This window comes from Eleutherodactylus coqui, chromosome 7 (assembly GCF_035609145.1).
Source record: "Eleutherodactylus coqui strain aEleCoq1 chromosome 7, aEleCoq1.hap1, whole genome shotgun sequence".
Lineage (NCBI taxonomy): Eukaryota > Metazoa > Chordata > Amphibia > Anura > Eleutherodactylidae > Eleutherodactylus > Eleutherodactylus coqui.
In genome coordinates this window covers 86,617,463-86,643,253 of record NC_089843.1, presented here as the reverse complement: position 1 = coordinate 86,643,253, position 25,791 = coordinate 86,617,463, and the positions used below count along the sequence as shown (strand labels likewise).

General features: G+C 42.5%; 1 protein-coding gene across 1 annotated transcript in view; it reads right to left on the bottom strand.

Moving 5' to 3' along the window:
- Positions 1 to 25,791, bottom strand: part of SORCS2 (sortilin related VPS10 domain containing receptor 2) — an 816,984-nt gene that overhangs the window by 290,085 nt on the left and 501,108 nt on the right. The window contains exon 3 of the mRNA XM_066573326.1: positions 15,260 to 15,359. Within this exon, the coding sequence (XP_066429423.1) occupies positions 15,260 to 15,359 (100 nt within the window). The remainder of the gene's footprint in view (positions 1 to 15,259; positions 15,360 to 25,791) is intronic.

Sequence of the window (25,791 nt, the reverse complement as noted above, 5' to 3'; positions counted from 1 at the left end):
ATTGAAATCATTGCACTAAAATACATGGGCAAATACGGCTGTCTAAGGGCTCCTTCACACGGGCTGTTCTACATCAGTATTGTGTGAGCCAAAACCAGCAGCGGGTCTAAAATACGCAAGAAATGCGACTCTTTCCATTCTACTTTCTCTCCACTCCTGGTTTTGGCTCACAAAATACTGATGTAAAATACGCCCGTGTGAAAGAGCCCTAAAGCCGCCCTAATAAGTATATTCTTTGGAGTGTGGGACGATCAAAAAACTCCATGCTGATGTTGCCTGGGTCAAATGAAAGCCTAGGACCTGAGCAATGCAAGGAAGCCATGCCAACCACGGAGCCACCAGGTTGTCCTTTAACCCCTTCCCGCTCCAGAACGCGGGGCGACCTTTCTGCATACAGCGCAGGCGTCAGCTGTTTACTACAGCTGACTCTCGCTGGCAATAGCAATGAACCCTTTAAATGCCGCTGTCAATCCTGGAGCACTATTACTATTGGGGCCACTACTGAGGGTACCATTACTATTGGGGACATTACTGAGGGCACTATTGCTATTGGGGACACTACTTGGAGCACTATTACTATTGGGGCAACTACTTGGAGCAGTATTAGTATTGGGGCCATTACATGGAGCACTATTACTATTGGGGCCACTACTGAGGGTACCATTACTATTGGGGACATTACTGAGGGCACTATTGCTATTGGGGACACTACTTGGTGGAGCACTATTACTATTGGGGACATTACAGACGGCACTATTACTATGGAGGACATTACTGACGGCATTATTATTATTGGGGACACTACTGAGGGCACTATTACTATTGGGGACACTACTGACTGCATTATTACTATTGGGGACACTACTTGGAGCAGTATTACTATTGGGGCAATTACCGACGGCACTATTGCAATTGGGGACATTACTGAGGGCGCTATTACTATTGGGGACACAACTTTGAGCACTATTTCTATTGGGGACATTACTGAGGGCACTATTACTATTGGGTACATTACTGACAGCACTATTACTATTGGGGATACTACTTTGAGCAGTATTACTATTGGGGACATTACTGAGGGCGCTATTACTATTGGGTACATTACTGACGGCACTATTACTATTGAGGACATTACTGACAGCACTATTGCTATTGGGGATACTACTTTGAGCACTATTACTATTGGGGACATTACTGACAGCACTATTACTATTGAGGACATTACTGAGGACACTATTACTATTGGGTACATTACTGACGGCACTATTACTATTGAGGACATTACTGAGGGCACTATTACTATTGGGGACATTACTGAGGACACTATTACTATTGGGTACATTACTGACGGCACTATTACTATTGAGGACATTACTGACGGCACTATTACTATTGGGTACATTACTGAGGACACTATTACTATTGGGTACATTACTGACGGCACTATTACTATTGAGGACATTACTGAGGGCACTATTACTATTGGGGACATTACTGAGGACACTATTACTATTGAGGACATTACTGAGGGCACCATTACTATTGAGGACATTACTGATGGCACTATTACTATTGGGGACACTACTCAGGGCACTATTACTATTACATAAACACATGCTATGTATGGAGCTTACACAGTGGGTACAAGAAGCCTGGTAATATAAATCTGCTTTTATCTCTGCTATGTAGGTCATTTGCTGTACTTGAGATTAAATGCAGGAATGCTAATTTAATTAATCACCTCTTCATCTTTTTATGCAGCGGCAAAGTAGTATGAACATTTTGATTCAATTAATCCATCCACGGCTCGGGCTTATTATCGAGCTCAAGTGAAATCTTAAAAGTCGCCTTAAAATAGATTGCAAGGAGCATTTCCCTCCTACAAAAAATAGCCAGCAAATAAAACTCTGTGATTGTGCCTTCTTAGTTACACCTCTTTCTGGGAAAGCAGGCTGACAAGTAATATGGCTGCAATTACAGCTTCCGTGGGGTCGTCACCCAGCTTTTACAGAGTCCAGAATGGTAAAACTGCCCAATTATGCAGTGATACTGTGCAAGTGTACATCCTCAGTGTAGGAAAAGCTGAATGACTGCCCAGTTGGAAGTTCTCCAGAGCAGGCTCTTCCCTCTAGTTAAGAGGGTCGTCCTGAGCAGTGGATCCCACACTGCTATATAATAAGAGCCATATGCTTTAACAGAGCATCTGGACAAGGGTAATCCTAACTGGGCAATCCTGTTTAAGCTAATTTTGCCACAAAATATTTTGTTTTGGTCAGAAATTCTGTAGCAGTTAACCCTTTCATGACGCGCCCTTTTTTTTCCATTTTTGTTTTTTCCTCCCGCTTTAAAAAAAATCATAACTCCTTTATTTATCTATCGACGTCGCTGTATGAGGGCTTGTTTTTTGCAGAACGAGTTGCAGTTTTTAATGGTGCTACTTAAAGTACCATATAATGTGCTGAAAAACTTTTAAAAAATTATAAGTAGAGTAAAATGAAAAAAAACAAACGACATTTCACCATCTTTCAGTGCGTCTTGTTTTTACGGCGCACAAACTAAAACAAAAACGACATGATAACTTTATTCTATGGGTCAGTACGATTGCTACAATACCAAACTTGTATAGTTTTTTTTTACTATACTACACTTTTTTTTTCTCAAAGACATTTAATTTTTTTCAATTATTTTCTGCCGTCATCTTGTGCGCGCAATAACTTTTTTATTTTTTTGTCGACATAGTTGAGCAAGGGCTCATTTTTTGCGGAATGTCCTGTAGTTTCTGATAGTATCAATTTGGAATATATACAACTTTTTGATCGCCTTTTTATTGCATTTTTTCTGGGAGACAGGGTGACTGAAAAAGTGCATTTCTGGCATTATTTATTTATTTTATTTTTTTCGGACGCCATTTACCGTGCAGGAAAAATAATGCACTACTTTGATAGACCAGACTTTTACGGACGCGGCAATACCAAACATGTATTTTTATTTTATGATTTAGATTTTTTAATAATCAATATGGCAAAAGGGGGGTGATTCAAACTTTTATAACTTTTTTTTTTTTACAATTAATAAAACTTTATTGATTTTTAATTTTTTTTACTTTACTTTAAAGTCCCCCTGGGAGACTACAACATGCAATGCTTTGATCGCTCCTGCAGTATGTCGTAATGCTATAGCATTGTGTCATACTGCCATTTGACAGGCAGTCCATCAAGCCACCCCACGGGGATGGCTTGATAGGCAGTCTGCTAAGGCAGCCCTGGGGGGCTGTGTGGGACCCCTGAACAATTGGGGGATTTAAATGCCGCCAATAGTAATAGTGCTCCAAGTAGTGTCCTCAACAGTAACAGTGAGGTCAGTAATGTCCCTAACAGTAATAGTGCCGTCAGTAGTGGCCCCAATAGTAATAGTATTCCCCTGTTATGGCCCCAATACTAATCGTGCTCCAAGTAGTGCCCCCAATAGTAATAGTGCCCCCAGTAACAACACCAATAGTGATAGTGCTCCCAATCGTTATAGTAACCTCAGTAGTGGCCCCAATAGTAATGGTGCCCTCAATAGTGCTCTCAGTAGTATTATTACTTCCAGTAGTGGCCCCAATAGTAATATTGCTCTTAGTATTTGGCCTAGTAGTAATAGCTCACTCCCCCCTCCCCCACCCCTCCTTTCGATCATCCGGTCGGGCAGCAATCAGACATTGTCAAGTATTTCACTCAATTTCCCTTTTTATCTACAGTTTGGCCAATGCTAGCATAATCAGAGCCTGTGACCCCTGAACTCTCCCTCCAGCGCCTGCGTCCTGTATGTCCTGTACGCATGGCAGATGCCAAGAACAAGTTGCGTTCCAACAACCGAGACTCTTGGTGCATCTGACATCACACGAACACCCCGTCCACGTGTTGTGTAATGCACAGGTTCCGGCACGTTACATGCTCTATTCTCACTCACATGAAAATAGGACACGCAGAGATTTTTTTAAACTTAAACCCTGGGTCCACATGAAAAATAGCTCATGTGAACAAACCCAGTCACATGAATGGCTTCAATTTCTGTGTAAGTTCTTTCATGAAAGCAGTCTACAATAAAACCTGCCTTTGTTGTCGCTAGCAACCAATCACAGCGCAGCTTTCATTTCTTATACTGCTGAGGTGAAATAAAGCTGCGCTGTGATTGGTTGTTTTGGGCAACAAAGATGGCCTTTCTTTTAGACAGCTTTCCTAAGAGCGTCGTGCCGGCGTACATTTCCATGGACCACACAGTAGAACAAACTTCACTAGAATATTGTTTACCAGGAAATATTTTAATTATATACTCTAAAAATAAAAGAAAGCCTGCGGAGGATTTTGAAAAATTCCACCTGTGTCTACAAAAGTAGTAGGCCAGGGGGCGACACGCAATGAGACCACCACGTTGGTTTGTTTTGGGTAATATTGCAGCCACCGTCCTGGGATCGGCTTTCTACTAGTGTGCCACGAAATGCTTATGTATACAGTAATATACACACAGGGGCGCCCTTCACCTATAGGCACCATGTTAAAAAAAAAAACATATAAGGCCGAGAAAGATTAGTGACAACAGAAAAACGCCCCCTGCGCCACACCATTTCTTCAACAATGACCATTTAGCTTTTTTCCAAACATTTCACAGAATTCTCCTTATTGCAAAAGGTTTCTGTTATAAGGAGATCTGCTTTGTATGACAATTACCCCCCAGGAAGCATCGTGAAAGAACAATGCCAGTTTTGACATTTTCCACAGGAAAGGAAGATCCAATGGGTTACACATGTAACGGGATTGTCTTCTGCATATTAAACTACTAAATGTAGCACATGACTTCCTTCATGGTTAATATAATATGCATGCAACGTGTTTCCTACAATACGTCACATTCTAAAAGGCACAGTGTATTTCCTCCATCATGTAACCGACACAATAGGCAGCCTTTGTATAGATTATTTTCTTCAGGAATGACCACACACATATATACAGTATTTGTATGTGTATATAGTAAACTTTGGTGCTTTGAGAAGAAATATTGTTTGCAATAGTGATAATAACAGAAGGTAGATAGGGGGAGAGAGAGAGAAGGAGAGAGCGCAGAGGCGTAACTTGAAGCTCCTGGACCCCAATGCAAAACCTGTAACAGGGCCCCCAACTATAACGCTTTATTCATAGTGTTGGGCTCCCTATATGGAGAAGAGAGGTCTTATGGGCTCCCTAAGGCTCCTGGGCCTGGGTGCAAAAGCATCCCCTATAGTTACGCCCCTGAGATAGAGGGAGAATGAAAGTATTGATTGATACAGTAAAACCTCTACTAGCATTGACATCTACTAAGGCCGATTTCGAGTAAGTCTAGTCTTTTTAGCCAAAAGTAACATTGGTTGCCTCTAATAACACTGCCATGTGCCGACCCACGTGGCCTTGCTGCTGAACCCACGTGATCTCCTGCTCAGCGTCTCCTCCTCCTTCTGCTGCTAATGCAACCCACCCTTTTCCATCATCGGCGGCAGGTAATATACTAGTGCAGTATTGTACAATTGCACTACAATGTAACAGCACAGAGAACCCACTGATAACACTAAGGACAGATAATGATGTCACCTGCAGTCCTATGTAACGCCACAGAGAACACAGTGATAACGCTGAGGACAGATGATGTACTGTAGTACAACAGATGTCACCTGCGGTGCTATGCAACATCACAGAGAACACAGTGATAACACTGAGGACAGATGATGTACTGTAGTACAGCAGATGTCACCTGCAGTGCTATGTAACACCACAGAGAACACAGTGATAACACTGAGGACAGATGATGTACTGTAGTACAGCAGATGTCACCTGCGGTGCTATGCAACATCACAGAGAACACAGTGATAACACTGAGGACAGATAATAATGTCACCTGCAGTCCTATGTAACAGCACAGAAAATACAGTGATAACACTGAGGACAGATAATAATGTCACCTGCAGTCCTATGTAACAGCACAGAGAATACAGTGATGACGCTGAGGACAGATGATGTACTGTATGTAGTACAGCAGATGTCACCTGCAGTCCTTTGTAACAGCACCACAGGGAACACGGTGATAATACTGAGGACAGATGATGTAGTAGATGTGATCTGCAATCCTATGTAACACCAAGGATAACACACAATAACATGTTAACTGTGTATTTATTCTTTACAGTAGTCATTCATATTCATTTATTATTGTTATTGTTATTTTTTTTGTATTAAAGACCATATTTATTCTCCATTAAATGTGGTTTGGAGTGTTTTTTGGAATGTCCAGAACGAATTAATTGGATTTACATTGATTCCTATAGAAATTACCTTGAGTAGCAACGGTTTAAGGTAAAGATGATTGCTTTCGGACGGATTACTAACGTCAGTAGAGTTTTTACTGTATTGTGAAAGTATTGGATATTTTACGCAGTAGTGTTGTGTGCATCATATTTGTGCTGTGTACATAGCAAAAAGTATGGATGCAAAAGACGCATTTGTAGTGAAATTTTACTAACAGGGTCTCAAATGCTGAGCATGCAGCTTTGTCATAATTAACCTTTGTAATGTTTTACTAAGTGAAAAGTATTACACATGCTATAGACTTCGAATTGCTGACTTTGTGGGGAATGCCAAACTACATAACCTCTTGCATTGAAACAATAAAACAGAAGAGCTTGGAAGCATCACTTGAGTGTTTCTCATTGTTCTTTTCTGCATCACCTATATAAAATTAGGCATACCTGATTGATAAGGCTACAATATCTTGAGTATTACCTAAATTAAGTGATCACTTTAATATTTACTCTACAGATAGACAGATATGAGATAGATAGCTAAACTTTGTAAAAGACTGAACAACTTAAATAAGATCCATATGTTAGACTGTGTTTCCAAAAATATCAAACTGTCCAGAATTTATTTTTTTGTCTCTTTATGAAGCTTAACCCTTTCCAATCCACTGTCTGACCTCTGAAGACATTATGATTTAAGGCTGTACAGCTCTGATGTTAGAAGACATCCTTCGGGGTTCTCTTACTGTATATTGCCAGCCTCTCTGCTGTTGGAGCCTATCCAACATGTCACCCCATGCAGTACTGGCTTTAGCCAGCAGATAGCGCCGTTGTATAACGGCAGAAAAAGAGTAAGCCCCCTAGGAAAACCAGGATACAAATTGGATTGGAAAGGGTTAAATGTAATAAGGTGGCTTCTTGAGTTCAGGTTGAGTCTTTGAGACAGTAGAGGTCTCATGGAGCCATAACACACGAGGCCTGATTGTACCTGTCAAAGTCAAGAACGCTTTAAATTGTTTTTAGTTTTCAATTGAAACCTTTTCAACTCCGCACTCAGAACATGATGTCCTTGCTGATTTAAGTACAAATATTTGTGTCCACAGGGGAATTCCTACTCGTTTCATCTGCAGTAAATCATTTGATCAGAAATCAGCCGAGCTGGTACAACCTGCCAAGTCAATAATTTTTTAATTGCTTCTGATAGTAGCAAGTTATTGGTAAAGCAGTTGAGTTACAAACATCTGACCGGGGTTTCGGTAGGTTTTCCCCAGGTTCTCTGGTTTGCTTCAGAAATATACTGTACTGCTAGATTAATAGTGTGTATGTGTGTGCATTTGAATACCATTGTGAGCCATATGGCCATTTTGCACTGAATTATAATCATCCAGAATAAACACTGCCAGCGACTGAACAATGAAAGATTATTTGTACACTTATCGTTCATCATTGGGTTTGTGCAGGCATAAAAATCAAACAATCTACCTGATCAAACAGTCAGCCGTTCATCTATGAACACCTGCTTGTGTACTGTGAATGGAAGTGGGTGGCTGGAAGAGATCTCCGGCTTACTCAACTTCCATTCACTGAGCCATTATCGCTCTTGTGTGCAAGCACATGAGAAACCGTTGGGATAACCTTCGGGTGCTTAAGCATCCAACTCAACAGGGGACAAGGACAGCCGTAAATGGTGATAATCAGGACGTCTAATGGTCCTTTAAGATGGGCAGATAATCTGCCTGTGCTGAGGACCACTGACTGAGAGTGAGCATGTTGCTCAGAGTTCATACGGACAGATCTGTTCTTTGGGGATGGCCAACTGTTAACCCTTTCCAATCCAATTTCTATCCTGGTTTTCCTAGAGGGTTTACTCTTTTTCTGCTGTGATGCTATCTGCTGGCTAAAGCCAGTACTGCATGAGGTGATATGTTGGATAGCCTCCGACAGCTGGCAATATACAGTAAGAGAACCCCGAAGGATGTCTTCCAACATCGGAGCTGTACAACCTTAAATCATAATGTCTTCCGAGGTCAGACAGTGGATTGGAAAGGGTTAACACTGTTAACACGCTTGTTTGTCCCCCACACAGCTGTCATTCATCAGTTGCATGTCTACTTGTTTTCTCATTGCAACACAATGGGCAAATCAGTGGTCAAACTTGCAGCAAAGTCCACATCAAAATCTGCCTGTAACATACAAGCTATAGTACTTCCATAGAATACAATAGGTTCAGCTTAGTATTTCTGTATCCCACCTGGCAAGGTCACACTCATATCCATCATCCCCCATTCTTGGTTATCTGCTCTACACCTGGATACAGACTTGTGTTTCATTGTGCTGCTCTGATAATACCAGACCAACAACTGTCTACCTGCCACCAATTTCCTTTGCTTGGCCCTTATCTTCACACACTTATATCTATTGTCTTAAAGCTTTTCCCATTACCAAGGTGGATGTGTATGCCTGGAGTAAGGGAATCTTTCCTTTTCTCCATCCTAATGGACAGATATGGTGTCAGCTTCCTATCACACGCTTATCTACCATATAGCCTAGTGATTGTCAGAGGTGACTTCTAACTGACAGCAATGCACTTGCTGCAAGATAATGGCTTTTCAATGTGCAGTTTTGTGCCTTCCTGAAAAATACAACCTGTCAGCATTTCAGACACGAGCAAGTTACAGGGAAGAAAAAAAAACATGTTAATGGTCTGAGCAAAAATATCCTGCCGTACTCCTGGGAGAAGGACGGAGGAACCATGTGAATTATTCACCGCGGTGGCTCCAGATCTTGGGGACAGAATTGTTTTAAATTGTGTCAGTCCTGAACTCCATTGTTACATTATCACTTCTGTAGGTTCTGTGAAATCTGATCTGCTGGTCTGCAGATTGTTCTGCTGGTTTGACTAAAACGAAGGTCAGTCCATGTGCCAATTATCTTGCCCTCACTTCAGCTTAGGGACATACAGAAAAAAATCATATGTATTAAGAATACTAAGGAATATTTCCCATTTGCTGTCAGAATGCGGCTCAGTAGCCATCCTTTATCATGGAACTCACTCAGGATAGTGAAAGCAGTTTGGCGCTGACTAATCAGGCAGCAAAGTCTACAGAATCCTCCTGTTATTCTCCTCTTATCCACTCATGGAGGTATAGACCTTCCCAGGTTAGATGGCAACTCCTATGAAATTCTTTTTAGTGCCTCTCCCATCATAAACTATTTATAATGCACTGATAAGCAGGCTGCCTGTGTTTTGCTTATGAGAAAGCTGCAAATTAGCTGTATACCCACACTAGAAAAGCTTAGTGAATAAATACTGTACCAGAACCAAGCTCATAACATAAATACAGCACCAGAACCAAAGCTCATGATATAAATATAGCACCAGAACCAAGCTTACAAAATAAATACAGAACTAGAACTAACATCACATACCTGAATTTTCTGTATTGTGTATGACCGTGGCAGCTCGCTGACGGTCATGCGCAGTATAGTTTTTCTTTTTTGACGGTCTGTATTTTCCGCTCTGTTGCTTAGTGATGACGCGGGTACCTGCGGCCCATACGCAATGTTACTTACGTATGGGCTGCGGGTCAAGAGGCCTCCATTGACTTCAATGGAGGCCATCCACACAGGGTCCGCAGCAAAGTAGAGCATGCTGTGATTTTCCTCCACCCCCGGAATACACGGATCCATGAGTGTGAGCAAAAAAGCGATTTTACATGCTCTACAAAGCCCGTGTTTTGCCGTGGATCCTCTGCAATTGGAATTCTCCGGTATGAGCCCGGCCTAAGCATATAAAATAATTACAACACTTGAACCAACCTCATAATATAAATAAAACACCAGAACCAAGCCCAATACATGGATACAATATCAGAACCAAGCATATAACATATAATCGCAGCAAAACTAAGCTATTGTGTTCAGGGGCACCAATGGGCTGACATTGGCACATCAGAGAGGAGGCGACAGAGCCAGGAGGAGGATTTGTGTAGTTTCACAAGTCGCTGCTGCATAGAGAAAGAAGATTGTCTGGTCTAACAGATTTAAGGTTGTAATTTATCCGTCTGATGCCCCCCCTGCAGAAAGGTGGCCGGTGTTCTGTGCAACTACATGGGTTACATGTGACTTAAGCCATGGACTTTCCCAGTCAGATCTCTGGGTCACAGTCACCAGAGTAATCACTTTTTAGTGGCAGCTACATTAATGAGGATGACAAGCTAGGTCATGGCAGAATAGACAAAGGTTAATAGAAGGCAGGTGCTGATAATTACCAAAAGAACTGGGGTCAACAAAGTAATATCAGGCCTTTGGACCAAGAGAGAAGCAAGGTCAGGATTAGGAAGAGGTAATACACACAGACAGAAAACAAAGGTTTAAAAGTGTGATACCACTTTAAATATGCCATCTATGGTGATATCATTGGGCCACACTAATTGAAATACAACTATATGCAGCCAAAACGAAGGAGAACGTGTTATTGGCAATGTTAGCTACAGTCCCCAGCACCAGCCATAGTGCCCTCTCAGTATCAGCCGCTGTACCCCACTGAGTCACCAATCACCCTCTTCACACCTCTTCTGCCACAAGGAGGATTATAACTTGTCACATCCTGCTAGTGCATGCGGAAATCTGCTATAGATCACTTCTGATGGGACAGAAGGGTCATAAAACTGGGGGATAACTCAGTAGTGAGGACCACCCCACAGCTCGGGAAGCACTGCCTTAGAATACGAGTCTGTTAGCTGGAACTCTCACAGATATCTGGAACACGCGGGTCATAACCCTGGATAATATGCTATACACACATCATATTGCACACTATGCATGCTATATTGCCATATGCATTTGCCCTCACATGTATGCACTGCTTAGACTGACACTCCATGATTAGGGATCAGTTATAAGCTCCATTTACACAGGCTGAGTATTGGCCCAATGTAATGAGTTCCCAAGTTCCGATCAACAAAGCATGTTGATCGACACTCGTCCACGGGCGCTCACACACAGCAGATGATCGGATTAATGGGGACAATCAATAATATGATCGCTGGTTCTCATAGAGCTGTCATTGGTACATCTCCCTATTCACACGGGAAGATGTGCAGGCGAGCAACAAAAATTTTTCTGTTTGCATAACCGCTGATGAACAAGCGTTTGTGCCCAATAATCGACCGTGCTAATGGGCCTTTACTCCAAAGCCAACTTTGTCTGAACATATAGAGTGCAGGAGACATCCCATCTGATATAACACACATCAGAGCTTTAGTGATCGCCATTTAAAGTGCCTATAAATGTTTTAAGAATCAAATCAATGACTTGGATACACTTCAAGACTTCTTAGCCTTTCCTTGTAAGGATGAGTTTGTCTCAGTTCATGTAGTGCATTACCAGATCACTCGCCTTGTACTGGTTAAATATAGCAATGGATGCTTTGCACTGACCTTGCTGAAGTACACCCATCAATACTGCACCAGTGCATTGCTTGTTGCACACTATGTCGGGATGTTTAATATGACTGGGATAGAGGCATCTGTATGCACTTTCTGGTTAACTCTGCTACAAATGCAACAACAGTCTTATACATTATATGGGTCTTTCCTTATTTTTCCTCTTGGCTCAACCAGCTTTGAAAGGACAAGATGAATTTATGATACTCTGCACAGTTTGGGGGCCATTGTTATTCAGGCCACACTTTTAGGCCAGTTTCAGAGCAGCGTATTGGAACACCTCTGTAATACGGATTTGTATTACGGACGTGTTATAGATGACATTACAACCGTATGACATCAATATTTCATCTGTTTTTGCCTCCATAGATTTTATATCCTACTTGACAAATACTGATCCGTACTTATCTAATAGAAAATAACAATATGGGGACAAAAACAGAAAAAACATGGCCATGTGAATAGATACATACATATATATACTTTAACTGCGTATTACGGTTCGCAGAACATAGAGCCAAGATACACTCGTCTGAAAGCGGCCTTACTCATGGCAAACTGTGTGATACTTTTTCAAGGGCAGAGTATGGAGATGTGCTGCAAAAGAAGGAGCGGAAGACAACTCTACAAAGGCGTGTCATGACTAGGAGAAGTCATCATGACGGATGAAGAAGAAAAGGCCAAGGACTCCAACCAGAGAAGACATGTGAATCCTTTCAATATAAATCTTTATTTTCCTCCGGTGTTTGACGGCCAGAGTGGTGGGCTGCAATGTTTTTATTTGCAAAAAAAAAAAGTAACTCCCAGCATACCCTTGTTAAAGTTATATTAGGAGTTGAAATTGCACATGGTATGAAATTACATGCCAATGACTAACCTGACTTTGCAAGTGCCCAATGTACTGTTTGTTTCTGGGGCTGTATTTATGTACTCAGCTTGTTTCTGATGTTGGTTTTATGTTATGAGCTTGGTTCTGGTGCCCAATTTAAGTATTGTGTTTGGTTCTAGTGCTATATTTATGTTATGAGCTTGGTTCTGGTGCTGTATTTATGTACCGAGGTTAGTTTTGATACTGTATTTATGTTATGGAAAGCAGAAGTAAACAGGTTACAGATGGGCCGCTGCTCATGGGCCAGTGTTGGGTGCTTGCCATCCAGGCTAAAATCTGCCAGTTAGCCTCTGCTCTGCCAGGAGATGTTGGTCCCCCATTGGTTGTGATGTGAATTGCAGCCTTTACAGCATTTTGCTGGCAATCTGGCAATAATGTATTGAATTTGTATTTCAATTGCTGTCTTTAGGAAAACTGAAGGAAAGGTAAAGGTGAACATATCTATACATATTTTACAAGTTAATACTATACAAAACTTTAGGTTTTAGTAACAACTTGAGATTATACACCGTAGTGTATGTTAACGGTATATGAACTAGAAACTTCAGCAAACATTTCACTGACTACAAAAGACCATGGCCAGTGACATCACATTCTAATACATCTATACCAAGGGTAGAGTTCAGTGATGTCACATCCTAATACAATGTATACAAATGGTAGAGCTCAGTGATGTCACATCCTAATACAATGTATACAAATGGTAGAGTTTAGGGATAATAATACAATGGGGGAAATCTAGTAAGTCCAGAATTTCCAATGCCCGTCTAAGGAAAATTTTCCACGGTATACAATGTGGCTAGTATATAAAGAAGCACATGGATCTTCATGTATTAGGCACATCTTGGCACGTCCATGAAAAGTAAACTTGGTCTATCTTGGCATACCTTTCTAGCATATATAAGTGTGTCAAGCTGGGTGGCCACTACCCTCCCAAAAGCCCTAACCGTTTATTACAAAGGTGGCAAGGTTAGCACAAAAGTCGCAAGTTTTTGCACAAATCTATACAACTTTTGTATGCCAGTGCACAAAAATATGCAACTTTTGTACTCCAGAAACTACCATAAAAGGCTTTATAAATATCCTCAAATGTGTTATGATCGTGTGGGCAAACAAAGCACGGGGCCCACACGATCGTGACCAAAGGGACTAGGTACACACAGGTATCTTGCAAACTGGCCTTGTGCTACTGGGAGGATGAACTAGTCACTGTTCACACATGGCCACTTTCACTCCTGCTCACCTTGAACTCCAGACACAGACTGACCAAGAGCTTAGTTTATATGTGAGCACAGACCCAGGAGATTGGCTATCAGGAAGTACCGCACCCAGCCAGCTCAATCAATTAACCCTCCACCTCCTGTGGAGCTGTGCTGCTAGGAAGCCTAGAACTACAGATCCCAGCAGCACACGTAACAAAATGTATGCAAACTGCAGAATTTAGTGGTCACATCCTAATACAATATATGCAATCAGTAGAAGTCAGTGATGTCATAGCATCATTAAAAGGATTCAAAGGTAAGAGCTCAGTGAATGCACTGCCCCCATGCAATGGGTGTTCAGGGATTTAATAACATTATGCAACGAATTTATAAGCCCATGGTCAGGGATATCACAAGATAACATAATATAATACACAGAAAATGTGAGGTTCAGTGGTGTCACAGTAAGGTCAAAAGCTTCAAAGTTATATAGAGCTGGCTTAAGTGATGCCATAATAGGTCTAGATGGGAGAGGTCAGAAAGGGTCAGATTTATAGGATCAGAGTCAATGAGATCACATCAGGCAGTCATAGCGTAGACGTCAATGCTGTCATATTAACTTAATACATATGGCAAGTCACACAGAAAATATATAAATTGATACAATGCTAGGGTTAGATATGTCATAGCATCATACAAAACACACCCATTACATGTATACTGTACTTAGGTTGGCTGTACACAGTATTTCATAGCGTGATCTGCGGCGATAAATTGCATGTGGATCTCGCTTGAAATGCTTTCCATAGGATAACTATGGAAAGCGCAGCCCGATGTACACGAGCGGGAAATCCACAGCGATTTTCCGGTCGCACCTAAAAATCGCGGTGTGCCGCGGTTCTCCGTGATGAACCTATCATTAAGATAGGCTCATCGCAGTGACCTTTAGTGCTCCCCCATGGCAGAATTCCATCGCTGCTGTGGATAGGCGTCACAACATCAAAAAGTTAATTACCTCATACAATGCAAACACAGGGCCAGGTCAAGTGACATCACAGCTTCATAACAGCAAGGTAAGTGATATCACAACAATATTTAATGTACTTTTCCTGGTAGATCAGGTTAAGTGATGTCACAGCTTCACTAACGCATAACAAGAACCACCCACAAAACAAGATTCCATGATGTCACAAAATCATAAAAACCTAAATAATCCCAAAGTTGATGACATCACACGTCACACCACCATACAATATGCTCCTTCAGTGCTTATACTACAGTTAGACATGGACAGAACCATTTATAACAGTCCAAGTATTGATAACCCACCAGGACATGGTCCAAAGTGGAGAGACCCACTACTGTTTTACAACATCAAGAGTGACTTTGAACTGAGATGACGGACATTCTTACTTACTTTCTTCTTGTTGGTGGGACAAATGTAGAACTTGTCAATCACCGTGGTGGCACGAGGTTGCAGGTTCAGCTTTGTGTACGTAGTTCCATAATCCGAAGACCTAGTTAGAGAAAGCAATGATATATTAACAACTGGAAGTCCCATTAGAAAATTGCATTTCCCTATTCCTCCTGTTGAAGTCGCTGACTTAGGATATGGCATGCTGGCCCCGGCAGCTCACATCCATTACCCGGTACCTTTATGTATGGTTTATTACTGCATCGATTTCACTGTAGGTATAACTTTAATATTTGCTATATTGTTTTACACAACCCAGTGTTATTTTATATATTTGATATTATGTCTATGCTACATTGGCTTTCTTTCTTGCCCAAACCGCATGAAATTGTGGTGGGTTCGGAAACCGCCACCCATCATAGAATAATTAGCGGTGCAGACAAGATGAAAAAAAACTCAGTGTGTGAGAAAACGGAGAATATGTTATCCTATAGTGCAAAACCTCATACAAAAATAACATCATGCCATGTGCGTAACCAAAAGAAAACATTATTTTTTAATATTCATTCTTCCCAGAAAACATATTTTATGGACGGGGAAACCTGAGTCTCCTTGTTCACTACAAGGCTTAGTTTTCCCACCGTTTGCATAATACTATATTTATTACTATGGTATTCATTCTTCCTTAGTACAGTAGGTCACATTTCTTATATTAAATATTGATCCTTTAGAAAATGGGTTACGCCGGCTGTAAAAATCTGATACGTTAGTTGGTTTTTAACAATTTGCTGCTGGAAAAATACAATTTTATGAAAAAGAAGAATATATACATATATACATATATATACAGTATATATATGTATTGTAGCAGTGCAGCTACTAGGGTGGCCAGTGCTGCAATGTCTCTCTCCTTAAATATACTGCGTATATATTTTAGATAGGTGAGGTCATACATTTATTAGATAGATGAATTACAGAATTGTTTTTCTTAAATTGTACAAAATGTGGTCTCAATTGTTGCCATTGGTGCAACTTGGCAAAAAAAAAGCTGAGGTCGTCTAACCAGCGCTCCAACATGCAATTTAACTGCAATCTAAGTCACCATGGAGCCCTAGACTACATAAAGTTATTGGGGCTTTAGATTGAAACAGATAAATTCTATTCTGAGTCTGGAAAGCAGAAAAAGTGATTTTTCACCCCAAAATGTAGTTTAAATAATGTTGCTAAAAAGGAACTTGTCATATACTTTTTGCTGTCCTCTCTCTGGGCAGTATGAAGTAGTGACAGCCATGCTGATTTCAGTGGTCTATCACTTATGGGGTATGCGGTTTTTAAGAACGTATATCATATTTCTGCAGCTTCCCCAAAACGAAGAGTCCAGATTATTTATCTGCAGCGCCCATCAGCCCTGATAGGCAGTATTCTCAGTATGCAGTGTAGTAGCTAGAAAACTATAAATCATGGAGGATGGATGGGGCTAGCAGCACCTCATGAATAATCTGGAATCATCTCCTGCTTGGAACTGGAGAAACATTATATAAGTTTTTAAAAACTTCTGCACTTTACCCCATAATTGACAGACCGTTGGAATTAGCATGTCTGTCACTGCTTCATGCTGCCATCAGTGACCTTGCCTTTTTTTTTAAAATAATTGCTAATCCTTTTTAAAACTGATTTTTAGCTATTTTTTGGCCCCACACGGGACTTAAAGGGGTTGTCCCGCGGCAGCAAGTGGGTCTATACACTTCTGTGTGGCCATATTAAAGCACTTTGTAATGTACATTGTGCATTAATTATGAGCCATACAGAAGTTATAAAAAGTTTTTCACTTACCTGCTCCGTTGCTAGCGTCCTCGTTTCCATGGAGCCGACTAATTTTCGCCGTCTAATGGCCAAATTAGCCGCGCTTGCGCAGTCCCGGTCTTTTTCTTTTTTCAATGGGGCTGCTCGTGCTGGATGCCGGCTCCGTGTAGCTCCGCCCCGTCACGTGCCGATTCCAGCCAATCAGGAGGCTGGAATCGGCAATGGACCGCACAGAAGCCCTGCGGTCCACCGAGTGAGAAGATCCCCGCGGCCATCTTCATCAGGTAAGTAAGAAGTCACCGGAGCGCGGGGATTCAGGTAAGCGCTCTCCGGTGTTCTTTTTAACCCCTGCATCGGGGTTGTCTCGCGGAGAACGGGGGGGGGGGGGGTTGAAAAAAAAAAAAAACCCCGTTTCGGCGCGGGACAACCCCTTTAAACTTGCAATCATTCAATCGCTCCTGCAGTATGATGCAATACCATAGTATTACATTATACTCTGAACTGACAGTCTATCAAAGGCAAGCCACAGGCATGGGCTTTCAGAGGCCAACCAAACGGCACATCGCAATCTCATCATGGGGGCCTATTTCGGATCCCGGAACTTTGATCGGCGCATTTAAATGCCAGCTGCCACCAACATGAGCGCTGATCGCGGAAGCTGCCGGCAAAGGTCAACTGTGATAAACAGCCGGCACCCTCATTATATGGAGCAGGATCGGCTCCCAATAACACTCTATACAAATCCTGCACACGTCCTGGAGTATTAAGGCGGTAAGGCTGCTTTTACAGCCTTGTAAAAACTCAGCTTTTTTGTGTTGTTTGAAGCAATTTTTTTGGCAAAAAACGCTGCATCGAGAAGTTTGCTGTACATCAATAAGTAAAAAATGAAGTGCCCTCCAAACATTGTATTTGCATATTGCTAAACAAAACCATAGAAAAGCCAATTAAGAAAACGCTGGCATCAGACAAAAATACAGGTGGTTTATTTTGCTTTGTTTAGCCACAAAAAAAGTCAGAAAAAAGACTGTTTCTGAGGGTAGCTTAAGAGTAAGTTCACATGGACAGAGTCCACATACCCTAAGGGTGCATTCACACGACCAGATATCAGCTGGGTTTTCACGCTGGCTGATATACGGCGTCTCTCTGCAGGGGGTGGGGGGTTGGCTGGAAGAGCCAGGAGCAGTGCTCTGAGCTCCCGCCCCCTCTCTGCCTCCTCTCCGCCCCTCTACACTATTTTCACTGAGGAGAGGCGGGACAGGGTGGAGCTAATTCCCGAAACTTAGCCCTGCCCCCGTTCCGCCTCCTCTCATTGCAAATATTGCAGAGGGGCAGAGAGGAGGCAGAGAGGGGGCGGGAGCTCAGAGCACTGCTCCCGACTCTCCCATCCTCCTCCCCCTGCAGAGAGAGACTCCGTATATCCGCTGGGCGTGAAAACCCAGCCGATATACGGTCGTGTGAATGCACCCTGAGGGTGGCAGTGTCTGAGCCACAAAATCAGAAGTGGGTCCAGCAGGAGGGGAATGTAAGTGGCCTTTCTTTAGATTTACCTTTACTTTAAAATACACTTTTGAATTAGGCCCCTAAAAAAGGCCACAAAAACCCGTCCATGAAACCACCCTAAAACAAGGAAAAAAGAAAGGATACGAATGACAACGCCTAAATCTCCTTTGTTTTAATTATAAATGAAGCAGAAAATCCCAACAGATTTGTTTCTCCATTGTAAACCAGAAACATATTTCCATCGATCTGATAAATGTGACATTTCTGGAGTTTGATTCAGCTTAGATGTTTATCGTCATTTGTTTCTTATGTAGACTAAGAACAGTGGGCGCAAATCCAGGATGACTTCTCCGTTGTTTTCCAGTGCTTTGATCTGTTCATGTGCCATCTGGATTTACCAAACGCTGATAGTGATGGATACAAATTCCAAATATTTCTTGAATGTTTAGCAAATAAACCCGAGCAAAATGGTCAGTACCGCAATTACATTTAGGAAGCCTGTAGTATAGGCACCTTGTACTGCACCCATGATGTAGACCACACACTAATAAAATGGATACTTCTTGGATACATAATTTACATAGGAATGCATCAAATTGTGTGTGTTCACATGTAAAATTTCTTTACATGGCCTTCCCTCGAGGCCATGTGGGGCCTAAGGTATCTACCCAATTGAATAGCCCAGATAATGCATAATGGCATTGATACATGACCCCTCTGCAAGTTCTACCATCGTTTGAAAGATTGTCTTTGCGTGTAAATGGGCCTTAACAGTAGGAGGAGCAGCCCTAAAGCACAATCTGCTGCCCTAACAAGTAAAACTCTATGCAGATAGAGAGAACATGACACATATTTATATTTAGGGTAGCAAGGGGGCTTAGTGATTAGCACTGTTGCCTTGCAGCCCTAGGTTCAAATCAATTCAAGGACAACATCTGTATAGAGTTTGTATCGTTTCCATGTGTTTATGCGGGTTTTCTCTAAGCGCTCTGGCAAATAGACAAATTTAAAAGTCGTAATCCTCAATAGGGACACAACCCATAATATGAAGTGATCTAAAGTTGCATAATACTCTCTATATAAAGATTTTGAGTAGAGATTACTTAACCATGACAAGGTGGATGAGCAATGTTTTCATCCCAGAGGGGGGCTGAGCCTTTCATTATTTCCTATGGAGGGGGGAATCTACTGAGCAGTGACATGCTAGCCACATCATCACCCACATCACTATCAGGGTTGAACCCCTCTCTCACAGCCTCATATAAGCTTCAACAAAATGGCATCGTCTGGCGCTTTCCTACTGCCCTCCCTGACTGTGACTCTCTGGATGGTGCAAAGGCTTGGTCATATAGCGCTGCAGCGCTATTCAGACTGGCACTGAGAAGCGCCAGTCTCCTCTCTCTCCCCACTCGCGCTCCTTTATGTAGACAGAGCGCCCGTAAGCCGCTGTCTACAGTAAGGGGGAGAGTTACAACGCTACCCCCCTACACTTTTACTATTCATATCTAGATTTAGTGTCACTTCATATCACTGTATGATATAATGATACCCTGAATAAGTCCAAAGCTTTCTGGAAAATGAGTTGCCCACAATAGCTGGGTCAAATTTCACGAAACCCATAATTTAAAGGTGCGGGTGTCATTAGGTTATTTACACTATTCGTATGACGCGAGGATGAGTTATATTTCAGCTATACAGTAGCTTGGAACTACATTGGAATTTTCTGCTCTTATTAGATGCTATATAATTTTACAGGCAATAAAACTTCACTTAACCTCTGGACTGCTACTCATGTTCATACAGTATTCGCATTTCCCAGCCTGTTCCCTATTATTGCTGTTGGCAACAAATAGTGATCAACCCATTAAATGAGGTCAGACTGGCGGCATAATTCTCTAATATCAGATAATAACAAGTGCGATGCTTACAAGGAAGCTATATATTGGTACTAATCATGTGGTCACCTCTAGGCTTGATTTAGCTTGATAATTCTTGCAAAATGCAAAACCTATACCCGCTTTGTACTGCTTTGAAGTAAAAATATTCTTTGGAATAACTGTCATGCAATGTAACATTGTGACTAGAGATGAGCGAGCATGCTCGTTTAAGGCTGATGCTCGAGAGGTCTTTTCGAGTAACTGCCTACTCGTCTGAGCACCATGTGGGGGAGCAGGGGGGGGGAGAGAGATCTCTCACTCTCCCCCCCCCCCCCCCTTCCCGTGCATGGTGCTCGGACAAGCAAGCAATTACTCGAAAAGAGTAATTGCCAATATACAGGATTGAGACTTAAAGGTGTTTGCCAAATTGTAAAATTATCCCCTATCCACAGGAAAGGGATTAATTTTATGATCGTGGGGGTTTGACTGCTGGGATGGACCTCTACTGACCCTGAGAATAGGGGTCTAGTCAGTCCCCAAGTGAATAGAGATTACACAGGCATGCTGCTGCTCCAATCACGTCAGTGACAGGGCATTACTAAATTCAAGTGCTTTGGCAATCTCCCGCCCTGTCATTGAAGTGAGTGGAGCACTTGCGCAACCATAACTCCATTCACTCGGGGACCAACTAGACCCCTGTTCTCGGTATTGTGTGGGTCCAGCAGTTGGACCTCCACCAATTATTTACCCCCTATTCTGTGGATAGGGCGTAATCTTAAAACTTGGCACAACCCCTTTAGGGTTCCTTCACACTGTCAAGGGTAATATTGGGTTGTGATTCATGACCCGATATCTCACTTTGCACCATGTGAAAGGAATTTTCATGTGAAAATAGCCTCTTCTCACTCTGAGGAATCTCTTCATCCCCCCGAGGTTGAAGTGATTTCCCCGCCCAGGGCGGAAGGGATTCCCCCACCCAAGGATGAAAGGAGGTAAGAAGATTGGTGGACCAGAGCTCCAACTACAGGGTATCTTAAGGAGGTGGCTGAAGGATAATGGTAGAGGATTGAAAAAGTAGAGGGGGAGGACTTACCAGGTGTGGAGCGCCCGTCAAGGGACAGGCGTCCACACAGTCAGTCCGAAAAGGCTGTTCAAAAGAGCAAAAATCCCTAATCTTTTAGAGAGAGCATGAAGAGAGGAGTCCACGGGTGGGAAACCTCTAGCTCATACAATGGTATGGAGAATACAGGTGAAGTGAAGAATGACACATACTTCGTAGAGGAGCCCTATGAACAAAGAACAGGGCTCCTCTAGATTCAGGAACATCCTTAAAGAACCAAGAGATGATCCTGGTATCTTTAAATTATTGATTGGTGGAGCGACAAGCAAATGCAGACACAGGAAACAATAGCCAGTGTCCCGAGTGGTGAATCCCTGTTGATCAACTATTGATGAAGAGAAGTCAACAATGAAATAGCCCAGAATCCATTTAACACAGAATCTTACATGAAATCTATCAGACAGTATGAAGCTCTTTTAAGGAGCCTTTTCCTACTGCATCGGCACCGCTATCACATATGGTATGTCTGTCCTTGTGGCTTACAAATTTGTACTAAACTCATTATTGCTCCTCAATATTGCGAATTCACAAAGATAATACAATTGACCTTGCTGCTCTAGCAAGCCAAGAATGATTTATTAAAAAAGAGACATTTAACCCACTAACTACAAGATGAAGTGTTCATATACTCATTGCAATCACTGATTGATGCCCCCATAATGAAATACTACATTGTGCCCACACATTATTACCACAGTGGCAAAATAGCACAGGTTATTTAGGGTGTCCATATACTCAGAGTCATTGTAAGATTGGTTGGTACCCTGTTCAGTACATTTCATTGATGCCCACATCACCATTGTGTACAACAAAACAACATTTAGGCTGCGGTTACACGGGGCGGAAATTTGGCGGAATGACCGCAGTGGGTCCCCATGGAAAAAACGTGATATTTCCACAGCTGAAATGCAGCTTCAAAACCCGGTTTTGAAGCGACTTCGCCGCCTGTATTCCGCTGAGGCCATCTGTCCCTATAGAGAGGAGAGAGGCCGCCGCAGAAACGCTGATACAATTGACATGCCACAGCTTTGAATTCTGCGCAGCATGTCAGATTCAGTGCAGCTTGGCCACAACGGCTTCTCTGCAATGTGTGGATGATATTTTTGCAAATCTTGCCCGCTTTGCTGTTGAGTCTCAGGCTTAAGATTGCAGACAGAATTTTCGTGCGGAAAGTTTGCATGGCAATTCTGTTGCAATTGCGCCCTGTGTGAACCCAGGGCCTCATGTCCACTGGCATAATTTAATTGCAGAATCCGCGCGTCACCAGCACATGTGATCCGCAATTCAATCAGCCCATAGACAATCATTGGGCACCCGCAGGTAATTAAATACCTGTGGATGTCATTCTAACTGATTTGCGGATTGCACGTGCGGGAAAAAATAAATAAAATTGCAGCATGCTCCATTTTTCTGCGGGTCCTGCACGGACGGCTTCCATTGACGTCCAGGGAAGCTGTCTGATCTGCGGCCCATCCATGACGGACACTGTGGACGTCCCGCAGATCGCCCCAAGGAAAGCAGGAGATTTAAAAATAAAAAACTCCACTGTGCCACGACAATGGTGGGGAGTAACAATCTTGGTTAGTAACTTCGACAACTTTGTAATTTTGGATACATTAGAACTCACTTTAAATTCTGAAATGTCAGAGTCACGGCCCATTGTCACGCACAGTCCCTTCCTCCTGACACATTTTAGCAATTTAATGTACTTGCCGGAACAGCAGGAATATTGAATCACATTGTCCATCTCAGGAAAATTATCATTATTTTTATAGATGCTTTTTGTACCGGCTAAATATAATTTCATTTGTATAGTCCTTGTCCATTTTCTCCACCCATTACTGTACACTCTGTGCAAGGTCTTTGCTGAATGAAGTGTAATTATATTGTACAGTAATTGGCTGTTCCTTAACTCACCACTTTGTACTGGCTTTACTTTCACGCAGTACCCTTGAATGGCCTCGCTTTTATTTTATACTTTTAATCACAAAAATATTCTCAAGGAACTTTATTTTTAACCTTCTCTTACATATTCTGCCAAGACACGGATTTAGGTCAGGAAATGAGCAACCAATGCAGCAAATTTGTAACCAATAAAATGTTTAGCTTTCGTTTAGCTTAGTGGCTAAACTTTGTCTAGAACCATAAGTTGTAATAAATTCAAGAATGGTCATTTTAAAGGGGTTGTCTGGCTTAAAATCTTCAAGATCCCCTATTAAAGCTGTCACAGTGTGTTGCCGCTGCTCACCTGGTCCTGGGGTTCCGGCCTGTCACATGCTGCACACCATACCTCTGCTCGCTCAGCTTTCGCCCCTTTCTTAATGGGCCAGTTCACGTCCCCAAATCCAGTCCCCCACCAATTACCAGCCATTCCCTACTATGATAAGCATCCTTCCCTCATGGAGGATGCCTATGCAATTCGATCTTATTGGTTATCTGTGACAAAGCCCCTTTCTGCATATATTCTGGCTTCAACTCTTGCCTCTTTTCTGATGTCTGTGCTCCCTGACCTCAGCTCTGTATTCTGGACTTTGTTGTTGCTTGCTGCCTGCTCTGACCTTCAGCCTGGACCTTGTTATTGCACCTGTGCTGCTAGCTCTGGCTACAGTCAGTTTCTCCACTACGCTCCTGTGCAGACCTTCAAGTACTTCGCCTTGGTCCAGTGCAGCATCAGCAGCCTCATAACGGAGACTATCTGTGTGTATAACAGCTTGGGGACCCTGGCAGCAAAGACAGTGTCCCACTTGGAAGGGTGAAGGTGATGCCTCCTCAGATAGCCCACAGTGAAGTCAGTTTGTGGCAAGATGGATCCACATCCACCTGCCTAACAAAAGTTTTTTTAGTTAACAGAGCAGAGTCATCCATTTAGGACTCTCTTCTATCAGCTAAAGTGGAGAGCGGCTACAAAGGATGTGGAGGACCTGTGGTGGCACTGTAGGGAAATTGAACACTGGATGCAAGGTTCCCACACAGATTGCAGAGGGACATTGTGTAAACAGCTTCCTCGATAATAAGGTGCCCATATCTTAAGATGCCTGTAAACTTTAGAGGAAATTCATCTGAACTTGCCAATTTCAGTGGGATTGGTCAACTATTAATGTGTATAAAGGTGTTCTGGTTCTTTTTCGATGGGCAAAGAAGGTTTAGGCATGTTGGATTTCAACATGCCCAATCGGCTATTCCCAACTGTCTAACTAAGGGTTATACCACTCTTCCCAAGCTTTGCAGCCATACATGTGTAGGGTAAAACTGGAAAAAATAGATGTTGGTCAACAGCCGTTAAAAGGATATGGACACCTCAGAGAGGTTGTCACAGTTATGAAACGGCAGCCTAAAGGATTTCCTAAGGCATAAAATGACAAAACTGGTAATACTCCCTGCTCCCCTCTTCCCTGCTGAAGGTTCCAGTCTGTGACATCCTGTAAACCTGTTGCTGCAGCCAATGACAGTGCTCAGCTATAACTGCTGAGCACTGTCATTGGCTGCAGCAGCTTGTATGTAGATGGCTCAGGCTGACTGCAGCCTCTAAAGATAACATCAGTAAGGAGACTGAAGCTGGTGGCGGGGACGAGCAGGAAGCGGTATCAGCGGTTTTGTTATTTTAAACCATGGGGAACCCCTCAGGCTGCGCATATGTCTCAGGAGGTCAGCCATTTCCTTCATCTCACAAAACTGTGTTCTGCTGCAATGTCACTACCTGTCAAGTAGTAGTTTTAGTTGGGATTTCCCCTACCATGGACGATCTGGCCAGTGACTCGGGACAGCCAGTTTCCACCACGAGGACTGGGATACCAGTCTGCACATAGTGGCCTTGCTAGCGTACATCAGTAACAGACTCATAAGGCTATTGTGGCTCCAGTCTGGCCAGGCTAAATCCGGCTATGACCTATATTGCTTAGCCTCAAACACTACCCTTGGTTTGGCGACCCAGTGTATGCTTCAAGTATAGCTCTGGAAGGAAATAGCTTTTCTCATGCCTTGCTGCTGAACAAACTTTTTAATCTAACAGTTCCAAGAACAAGAAAGGCCTTACTTGGGCCAATGCTAGTGACTTTAGTCTGCAATCGGTTTGTGGATCAAAGATTCCCATACTCGGGATGTGAGTAGCCTTCAGCTTGAGATCCGCATAAACAAAGTCCTTGTTTTCTGTGTACCCGGGTAATGGGTTTCCTGCAGAACACTGTCTACCCCCTCTTACACATTCTCCACTCCAGAAAGTAGAACAGCCCTTTTGC